General features: G+C 38.0%; 1 protein-coding gene across 2 annotated transcripts; it reads left to right on the top strand.

Moving 5' to 3' along the window:
* Positions 1 to 10,426, top strand: gdf5 (growth differentiation factor 5). 2 transcript variants are annotated; one of them, XM_084426918.1, is made up of 3 exons: positions 1 to 3,112; positions 3,948 to 5,098; positions 7,750 to 10,426. In XM_084426918.1, the coding sequence occupies exons 2-3, from the start codon at positions 4,474 to 4,476 to the stop codon at positions 8,610 to 8,612; spliced, it is 1,488 nt and encodes a 495-aa protein (XP_084283044.1). In that variant the 5' UTR covers positions 1 to 3,112; positions 3,948 to 4,473; the 3' UTR covers positions 8,613 to 10,426. The 2 variants fall into 2 exon arrangements, with proteins under 2 accessions (XP_084283044.1, XP_084283045.1); XM_084426919.1 differs by lacking the exon at positions 1 to 3,112 and having other exon boundaries at positions 3,631 to 5,098.
* The last annotated feature ends 454 nt before the right edge of the window (positions 10,427 to 10,880 follow it).

The raw sequence follows: 10,880 nt of genomic DNA, 5'->3' as shown, positions 1-10,880 counted from the left end.
ACGCCATGCTATTGGAAGATGAATGGTGCCTTTTCACTTTCAACTACAGCCTGGGTTTGTTTACACAAGAGGTGGAGCAAAAGAAACAGCCGTTTGTGACGATCTCTTTAAAATAACCCTTACATTTACTGTGGATTGAACAGGGGTAGTTGTCACTAAAATGTAAGTATAAGATGGTGAATCATAACTCACAACACACACACACACACACACACACACACACACTTTATTATACTATTTTGCTAATGCAAACCTGATCAAGTCTTTTAAAATAGCGGCATGTTCTGAGGATGCATTACAACCTGTGTATCAGAGAGGCGTGTATATGATAATATTCAGTTTCTGGTCTATATGAGGAACCAAGTCAGACAAGGAAAGTAAACAAGAAAAGCAAATAAAGAAAAAGGCTGAACCATTTCATCTTACAAGGATGTTGGTGCCATGTGCATCTTAAATGCAAGGCAGGCAAATCTCATAAAATAATGCATCTCTTTACTTTTGTAATATGTAGATGTACGCTAGTATTCAATGTACGCCTATACTTAATAGTAGAGAAGTATGGGTGGAGAGCATTTGAAAAGCTCCAAACTACCGCCACCTGCTGATTTGGTTTAGACATTACAAATCCTTGTCCTTTTAGATCTTTTATGGGTTTGCTTCTTTTTTCAGAATATATCAATCATAAAAAGACTTTCTTAAAGGATTTTTTTTTTTTTTTTTTTTTTTGGTATATTCTTACATTATTTACAAATTCAGACCAAAAATATAGGCCTAGTCCAAGCTATTTTGTGCATGGTAGTTTTTGAGGATATTCAGTGAATGACAAACTGTCAATCTGTTTCTCACAAAGTAATCAAGGCTTCAGAAGATTGGAAATATTTTGCTCTAGTTACATAGATCACTTTTATTATACTTCTATTGATTTTTGTGCCTTTTTTAATGAAACTATTATTTAACAATTAATGGAAAATGTAACTATCAGTAATTACAAACAAAGCAACGGCTCCCAATCTGCCCCTGTTTTACCCATTCTGGATTCTTTTATTGAAATTAATAAAACAAATTAAATTTCGTATAAATTATTATTTTATTTAGTTTTTAAAAGCATTTAAACCCCCACAGAAAATGAATTAAAATCCAACGGCTCATGTAGTAACCTATATAGTTTGATCTTTTTTGTTTTTCTAAACGTATTTCCCGGAATTGTCCAAAAGAGGGCAATGTTGCACTTTTTTTCAGGCTGTTATTGTGAAAAACTTTTCAGGCAGCAAACATACACTGTACAAGGCAGCAACTCGATTATTCACGTGCTATCGGAAATTTCCTATTTCCTACTTCTGATGTCGTGATTACGAGTTCGTCGCGTTCAAGTGCTTTTCTGTCTGAAATAACACAAATCATGAAGGACATCAGGTTTAGTCTTGCCTTTTTAAAGCCAAATGTGTTGAAGATATTTAACTTTGAATAAAATGTAGCGTCTCTCATTCTTTGACTACCATATTCATCGTGCTATCTAGCTTTCTGACAATAATGGAATTTCAGTCGAATACATATTTTCGCGGTGTATAAAACATATCAAATGGTTATTCAAATATGTAAATATGGACTACTTTACTGACAAAACGGCTGTTGTAGAAAAAACTAATAAAGCATACCAGTCACAGCAATCTTTCTCCCCTCCGCCATGTTTAAAGATGATGGCATGCCCAACTCGGGAACTCGAGTATCAAAATTATCTCCGAGTTTCCCAGTAGTAAATACGACTTGAGAGGTCGTTCATCGGTTCATGTCCAATTTCCGAATAGGAAACTCGTATTCACGATAATTCCGATAGCACGTGAAGGCGGCATTGTATCACGCTCCGTGTGGCCCAAACCCTTTCAGGAACACAAGGTGAACAAGCTGCAGTGAAAACATCATAGATAGGCTATTATAGGCCTATAGGGTCCCTGAAGTCCATATAAGAGAACTTTTAAATTGTGATTACCTAGAAAAGTCATTGACGAAATGAATGAAATCTTTTAAAAAAAGAATGGAAAAGGGTTTGTTGATAGGCAAGCACAGGAGTTGAGACCACATGATTATTAGCAGAATGTCAAAACTCCTCCAGAACAAGAGCCCCTTTTATTTCGTTTGTCCACGACTGCACCTGAGACATTTCTGTGGTTTTGCAACGACTAACACCTCGACAGCACATTTCTCTGCACAAAGATACCAGCGTAGCATGGCAATTTGGGGGAATGTGAAGGGGGTCAAAGCCGTACGGTGGGGTCCCAGCCTTTTAAATCGCTTGGAAATCCCTCATTTTGCTATTTTATCACTATATATTGGGTTCAGTCTTTTTGTAAACTTGTTTTCTTTCAAATAGAACAGGTTTTGTGTTTCTTTTTTTTGGAACTGATTGATTGTAAGCCTCATTGATCTGAACTTATGTAACTCAGTGTTTAAATCCAAAAGTTCACTCAAGCTTATTCCTCTCAAAAGCTGAGGTGCATAAGCTCAGATCGATGAGGCCTACAATCAATCAGTTTCAAAAAAGAGATAAAGGAAACAAGGTGGGGGGGAAAGTACAAAAAATGATTTTAGTTTTTGGGAGAGTTGTTATACCCTGTGTGATCAAAGTCAGTAAGTTTTAGTCCAATGCGATAACAATACGATTTTCAGGAAAAAGAAAAAGGTCGGAACACAATGCGAGAGTTCCAAATTATAAATGCATGCCATTATTTTCAATTCAACTATATATAATTGTGTTTTACTCTATATACTTGTGTGCTTTGTAATGAGAACATTTGTATTAAATAAGAAAAATGTAAAATGGAATCATTTTCACTAGTAGTCTTTAGACTGTATATTCACACAAAAGAAATGTTCCTGGTGATCCATGCCACTGTGGTGTGGGGAAAACCACAGGCCATGTGTCCTCCGTCCTTCTGAAAACATCCTGAGACGCTGCACACACCTCGGACAGTTGGAAATGTGCTGCGTTCACTGTTATGAGCTGGCCAGCGCTGAGGTTTTCACCCCTGGATGAGCATGTTTATGTGTGTGTGTATCCTGAGCTTCACCTGCGTAATCCACAACTCTTCATTCCCTCGTCTGTTTGTCTACGGAGGTGGGTTTTTGTGTGTGTGTTTTTTTTTTTTTTTTTCAATGTTCAGAAAGGATTGGAATGGTCTGTGTGGGTGTCTAACATAGCGTTACCAATAGTCCATATATTTAACTTGAGGAAATAAACGGTTTCTCCACAGGTCTCAAATACGAATGTATGGTCGAGGTTGAGAAGAACCCGAGTGCATTGCCAGTTTCTACCTCCCAAAACTTAAAATGTGTCTTGTGACCTCTGACCTTACACCAGTGTGATATTTAGATGATGTGGCAACTAAATCCGGTCACCTCATTTGATCTTTTAGTGGTCAATGAAAATTGCACTACTTATACATTACTCTGATCAGACAGTATACTTAGTAGCTAACTCAAATCAATATTTACTTATTTATTTGAAATATACTATACAAAAGACAGAAACTATATTACATTTATAAATGTAATTTAATTAAATATGCAATACATAATATAAAGTTAGTAGCCTACATTTATTTTCTTTCTTTTTTTGTTTTACAGTACATTTTAAAAAAGTGAAAACATGCAACAATTTGAGTCTTAAAAACCAGACTCCGTTAACCTAATGTAGTAGCCAACGGCAGATTCTGTCTTATTACATTTTTTGGTTACTTGACAAAACACGTTTCAATCACATTCAGTTAAATCAAAATCTATAATTTTTTTTAATAAGGATCCATGAAGTTTAATAGCATTTGCACTCTTGGTTTGCTTATCAAGTCATGTATAATGCATGGTTCATTTGCATATCAATTCTGACCTATGGCTCATAAACTGAGGATTTATTCTGGTGACCTAATGCAAAGCTTTTGGTTTTATGTATTCAGTGACTCATGCTGTAAGAAGAAATATTGCACTTGAATAAATCTGGACAGCATGCATGACATCAGAGAGTAATTAAGCCAGTTTGCGTTGGAATTCCGTTTCCAATTCCTGCGCTCAGGTTTGCGCACAACTTAAGCACCTGCAGGTTTCTGTGTGTGCGTGCTGTTTTCACTGGACCATTTTCAAACTCCGAGAAAGAAAGAGAGAGTGAGGGAGAGAGCGCATTACGCCATCCTTCCCTCTTGGAAAAAAAAATGGGATTTGAAACAAGTCTCTTACAAGATATCAAGCAGAACCGCTGGACTTCAACGAGAGACACTGCGCTTTTGCACCTACTCTTGGATCTCCACTCCGACAGAGCTGGATCACTATGGTTCTGAAGAGAGGGGCACATGGCAATGGTTTGCGCAGAGTAATCGATCAGACGTTTCCAAAGCTTCATTTGTACCTCTCCAAACCCGTTCATGGTAGTTCGCCAAGAGCTGTTGGTCATTTCTCCATCACCGAAACTCAGAGGAAGATCAGAGGATGAAAGTTCTGACTAGTCTCCCTCTTTTACTGGGCTTCTGGACTCTGTTATACCTGGTCTTCATCCCGCACGCGCTCTCCCTCACCGGCGTGGCCGGTCACAGGGGCACCGGAGCGGCCAAACCCAATCCGCGGTTACCGGTGGCGCGCAACGGGACGACGCTCGTTAAGCCCTCTGACAACGCGAAGATCTCTCGCATCCGGGCTGGTCCACCTCTGATAAAGTCCGAGACTATCCCGGCTCGCGCCTCGGTACCTGTGAGTTTAGGGCGCAGGGAGGCCGCGCGCTCTTGGGTACCCAAGGATGCGGCGAGAGTCGCATCCTCTTCCAGCATCCAGCACCAAACGGGACACAATAAAGGAGTTTCTAAAGCGCCAGCTGCAATCAGGGCCGGTCAGCTCAATCCTGGCGTGATGAAAAGCATCGCACCAGCACCAGCCCATCTGAGAGCGAAAGGCGCAGTAAAACTGGAGGACAGTGAGGAACCCAAACACCCTTTAGTGACGCCCCATGACTACATGCTGTCCCTGTACTGGTCACTGACCAGCGGAGAGGTCAATACTAGTCTCCTGCACGAGGCTGGGATGGCCAATACCATCACCAGCTTTGTAGATAGAGGACAAGGTATGGTATACATATTTAAACTGGTTTGCATTAGAGAGTTATGTTGTAAATTACAAAAAATGTATCCTGTACTACTGTAGTTCTGCTATAGCTGTTAGGTAAACGAATGAACACAGTGAAGTCACATTGGTTTATTGGAGAAGGTTGTTACCTTTCTGTTTTATTAATTGCATTTAAAGTGACCCAAAACAATGATTTATTTTTTTCATGTGGTTTCATGATTTTTTTTATTTATTTTTTTTCATACTAAATTAACTATTTAAAATGTGCTGAAAAGCCCATAAAGTTATTTTATAGCAGCCTAGCAGGTTCCAAATGTGACAACTTACCCCATATACTGTGACGACATGGCCTGTTATTAGAGTCAATGTAATTATATATATATATATATATATATATATATATATATATATATATATATATATATATATATATATATATATATATATATATATATAAACGGTGACAAATGGTGAAATATTTCAGCTTTTTTGTAGTCAACACTTTTACTGTGTGTCTACAGAAACTGAAAAAAAAACATCCCCTAAAATATTTATTTGCGTAGGAAGCGTGACACAGCCCCGGTCAAGATTGTAAGTTAAAAGTTATTTGAATGCATAAAGGTATGTGTATATTAAAGGTTACTATACCATTTTAATTACTTTTTAGCTTTTGGAGTGCTATTAAATCATCTTGCAGTGTGAATTATTTTATTTAATCCCATTTAGATTAATATGAACTAATAAAAAGTGTATGTACGACAATGGCACAAAACATTAGAAAGGAAAATGTTTGATTTAGATGAATTGTAGCCTGTCAAATGGCAGGATGCTGCTGTGACTGCTTGAAATGTCACGTCAACTACCCGTCATAAGTCTACCGCATTTACGCTAAATTGTCCTTTTCTGTATATACAAAAGAAAAGTCATGGATATACATTTTTAAAACGTCTTATTTCTGCTTAGTATCGCACTACACACTAAATCTACACAATACATTTTTTTTTCTTTTCTTTTTTTATCTGGGTCTCTGACCCAAACCAACTGTGTCAATATGCATCTGGCATAAGACTTTTGATGGACCTCTGCTTAAAGTAAATAAACTCCTGGGCCGGTTACAAGTAGGTGGCCTCAATATGTTTTTATTTTTTCTAAGTAAATCTGTTTAAAACAGCATTTAAATGGCCCTGCTTTCTGTAGCTGCAAGGTTGACTCCTCAGAAGCTTTAAATGGTTTTAGTTTATGCTGTGTGAAATACCCTTTGCAGATTTATAGTTACCACATCCTCTGTAGACTTTGAGCAATAAATGCATGCATCTCTCTTCCTTTCTCACCTACAGGGAAAGTTTCCCTAAAAAAGATCATTTACTCACCCTCATGTTGTTTTAAACCTGTAAGACTTCTTCTGTGGAGCACAAAAGGAGATTTTTTTTCATTGTATGGAAAAGAGCAGCCTGGAACATTCTGCTAAACATCTCCTTTTGTGAAGAAAAAAAGTCCTACAGGTTTGGATCGACATGAAGGTGAGTTAATTGTGGCAGAAATTCCAGTTTTGGATTAACTATTTCTCTAAGTTTAAAAAGCCACAGCACATCATGTCTTTCAACATCAGTGTAATTTACGCCGACACACACACACACACACACACACACACACACACACACACACACACACACACACACACACACACACAGCACTAATCAGTTGCACTCTCTCTGCCCCTCTCTCCATGTGCTTCAGATGTGTGGTTTTTTTCAGCCTATGTTAGTGAAAGCCATATGTCACGGTGGTAGGCACACTGGTAAATAGCTGCAGGTTGATAATAATGCTGTGTTTACAGTATGTTGTGGTCTCTAGGCCGAGTTCGTCTGGTTTTAATAGTCTTTTGAAAGCAAACTGTTCTTGGATAAAATGAAACCTTTTGATTTTTATTATGCACTGCGTTCATATTGCATTGCATGCAGAGAGAAAGTGAGCTCTCACTCTCACACACACACACACACACACACACACACACACACACACACACACATACATTGAGTTTCCATGTTTTATGGGGACTTTCCATAGACATGTACAAACACTGTACAAATATTCAAAAAACATTACTTAGTATGATTTATAAGCCGTTTTCCTCATGGGGACCAAAAATATTGTCCCAATAATAATGTAGGGTTTACCTGAAACACAAACACACACACAATCACAATATGTGAGCTTTGATAGTGGAGAAGCTTAACTGTGGTGCTCTTAGAAAAGCTCAAAGTGATGGATCATTTTACTACTTTATAAATGCATATCTTCCAATTCTCTATGCTATTACCATTAAATATTTCCACAAAACCACAGTATTACCTTGATTGTCTTGTGCAAAAACATGGTATTACAATGGTAAATCAATCATATAGTAAATGTAAAAAAAAAAAACATGACATTGTGTCCAAAAATAATGGTAATGGCATTGTACGTCCAAAAAAAAACAAATTTATCACTCTGACACCGTGTGCAAAAACATGGTATTACCATTGTACATGTTAAAACGGTATAGCTGGTATGTGTTTGGCTTTTAATATGGATGTAATCAAGATAAACTGGAACTAATAAAGCAATGCAAAGTCTATTTTCATTGACCTATGACCTTAACTTTTGCAGACGAGCGAGCGCCCCTGCTGAGACGCCAGCGCTACCTCTTCAACATCAGCTCAATGGAGAAGGAGGGTCTGTTGGGCGCAGAGCTGCGCATCCTCCGAAAGAAACACATGGACTCTCGCAAGGCCACGTTTGAGCGCGCGGTGGCTCTGAGACTGTACACCTGCGCGTCAGGTAAGCACAGAGGCCTACTGGTGCACACTCTTCCCGTCGACCCTCACAGCGCCCCTTACTGGGAAGTGTTTGACATCTGGAAACGGTTCAAAGACTTCAGAAACGCTCCTCAGCTTTGCTTTGAGCTGGAAGCCGTGGATCAAGGCCGACCGCTTGACTTGCGATTACTCGGCCTGGGCCGAGCGGGAAGGCAAACCAAGGAGAAAGCCTTTTTTGTGGTGTTCGGCCGTACAAAAAAGCGAGGGCTCTTTTACAACGAGATCAAAGCCCGTTCAGGTCACGACAACAAGACGGTGTACGAGTACCTCTTCACCCAGCGTCGGATGCGTCGGGCACCGTTGCCACGTGGGAAAAAACCACCCAAGAACCAAACCAAACAGCGTTGCAACCGCAAGCAGTTGCACGTCAACTTTAAGGAAATGGGCTGGGACGACTGGATCATCGCTCCTCTGGAGTACGAGGCCTTCCACTGCGACGGTGTCTGCGACTTTCCCATACGCTCCCATTTGGAGCCTACCAATCACGCCATCATCCAGACTCTCATGAACTCCATGGATCCCAGGTCCACGCCACCGACCTGCTGCGTCCCCACCAGACTCAGCCCTATCAGCATTCTGTACATCGATTCCGCCAATAATGTGGTGTACAAGCAGTACGAGGACATGGTGGTGGAGAGCTGTGGTTGCAGGTAGCGAGATATGAAGAACCTTTTGAGTCTTCTTCATGACTTCCAGACTTTCCTTGACAAGAGCTTTATTTTATTGCAAAAATCAAGAGTACGACTTCCGTTTGTTGATCAGCTTTAGAAACAGGGAACAGGGTTGTGCACCATTCAGAATTGCATTGAGATTGTCTTTTAAATTCCAGTTTAATTCTTGAATTAGAATTATGGCAGCAAACAGGGTGCAGGATTGCAATTTGAAGGTTAATGTAAGGAAGTATAACTGGAATTCAAAAGAAATCCAAAAACCTGTCATTTTAACCAGAAAAGCAAATGTTGGCAAGACAAACTTTGATTACTGGATTGACTAAGCTTTGTTTGAAAGTTTTGAGGGGGGAAAAAGCTTTAAAAGAAGTGATATTTAAAGGTTTAACTTTAATAACATGCTATATTCCAGTAACCTTTAAGGATATTTAACAAAATTACCTGAAACAAAAATGTTACAGTCAAAAAACTGTAGCAATCCAGTCTGACATTTCTAAAATGTATGCTCATTGCACACTATCATTAAGTAATATTCTTATTATTTTCGGCAATATTTACATTATATTACACTTTATTCACAGGTGATAGATAGATAGATAGATAGATAGATAGATAGATAGATAGATAGATAGATAGATAGATAGATAGATAGATAGATAGATAGCAAATTCATCTTCCTGTCACTGCATTTCAACTTCCTATGGATTGTGGAAAATTTGATTCAAATTCACACTCCAAAATGGAAAGGGATACAATTCTTCCACTTTGAATTTTGCACAACTCTGACATGTACAGATCATTATTAACATCTGGAGGGTGACAGAGGATTCAGAACAAACAAACACTGTTGCCTTTACATCTTGTTCTTCTTTGTTAACACAAACCTGTGTCGATGTGCCAATAAAACGCCTCGGATTCCCTCGTCAAATGCAGGTGTCTTCTTCAAAACTAGCTGAGGGCTTCACTGCTAATACATTGGTCTGGTTAGTTAGCATTAGCAATGCAGTCAGCCCCTGCTGGTAGATGTCATAACTACACCATCTGGCTGCTAAAAACATCTTTCTCCACTGATTCAGTAAGTCTCCAAAAATTCTATAGTTTTTATTAGTGTATTCTGATGGAATACATTTAATTGCAAGCAACACATATTTAATTATATTATACACTAGCGCAGAGACTATATCTTTAGATTTGTGAATGTTTCTGGTGAAAATACCCCACTACTCACCAGAGGCATTTAAACAGGTTGATGGTTCTGTTCTCACATTAATAGCTGCACAACAGAAGTACATTTTGAAAGTATTTTTTATAATCATTAATGAAACTTGATTAAATGTCTAGTTGTTATATAAAAGGTGTTGTTTTTGAGCTAAATGTCATGTAGTTCAATACGATTACGAAGTAAATAGTTTACATGTTTTACAAAAGAAAAATGTTGCTATTGCTTTTAAAGTGCTTTAACTAAAGGGATAATAAACATGTGTATTATTATTATTATTATTATTATTATTTTCTTCTTTTTTGATTATCCAGTTCAAGGTTACTCCCCAAAGTAACAGCATGTAACGCATATTGTGATGTAAACCATTTAGAAACAAAATAATGGTTTCAAAACTTTTTGTACAAATATAGAAAGGTCTATAATTCTATTTGAACATGGCATTTAAATTTAATTCAACAATCATAGCACAGATAGTTTGTCTGCACTTTCTTTTCTTTTTTTTCTTTTCTTTTTTTGTATATAAATGGAAACTTTAAACTAAGATTAAGACGCAGCAGATATTCATAATAAACAAAAATGACCCAGAAAAAAGTTTCAAGTGATTTTCTTTGCAGGCATTTTCTATTCAAGGTATATATAAAAAAGTTTTTGCTAGTGAGACAGGCACAATGTTTTCTCTAAAAAAATGATTTGTCTGTCCAAGCTAAAAGGAAAAATGCTGAGAATTGTGAGAACAAACATTCAGAACATACAAGATGACAATGGCACAATTTCTATGGTAGCCTACTGCTCATTATAATTGATCCACAATTCCACATATAGCTTTGTTGTTGATGATGCTTCATTCATGACAATAATAAAACTATGCGCCAGAGAAAGCGCACATGTAGCCATCTTTAGAATTTAGTCTTTGAACTGCCATTATTGCGGTAGCTCTTTATATTTCTATGGCATCGCTGGTGAAGTCGATTTACTTATTGTAGAGTTAACGAAAGTTATCATGAGCATTGTAATGTTTGAAGCGGATGACAT

The sequence above is a fragment of the Rutilus rutilus genome, assembly GCF_951802725.1.
Source record: "Rutilus rutilus genome assembly, chromosome: 12".
Classification (NCBI taxonomy): domain Eukaryota; kingdom Metazoa; phylum Chordata; class Actinopteri; order Cypriniformes; family Leuciscidae; genus Rutilus; species Rutilus rutilus.
Note: the sequence above shows the minus strand (reverse complement) of the source record. Positions and strands in the feature narration are given on the sequence as shown.

Coding starts and splice junctions, on each gene's coding strand:
- gdf5 (XM_084426918.1), top strand. CDS start 4,474: ATGAAAGTTCTGACTAGTCTCCCTCTTTTACTGGGCTTCTGGACTCTG. Junction 5,099..7,749: donor CTTTGTAGATAGAGGACAAG/GTATGGTATACA, acceptor TAACTTTTGCAG/ACGAGCGAGCGCCCCTGCTG.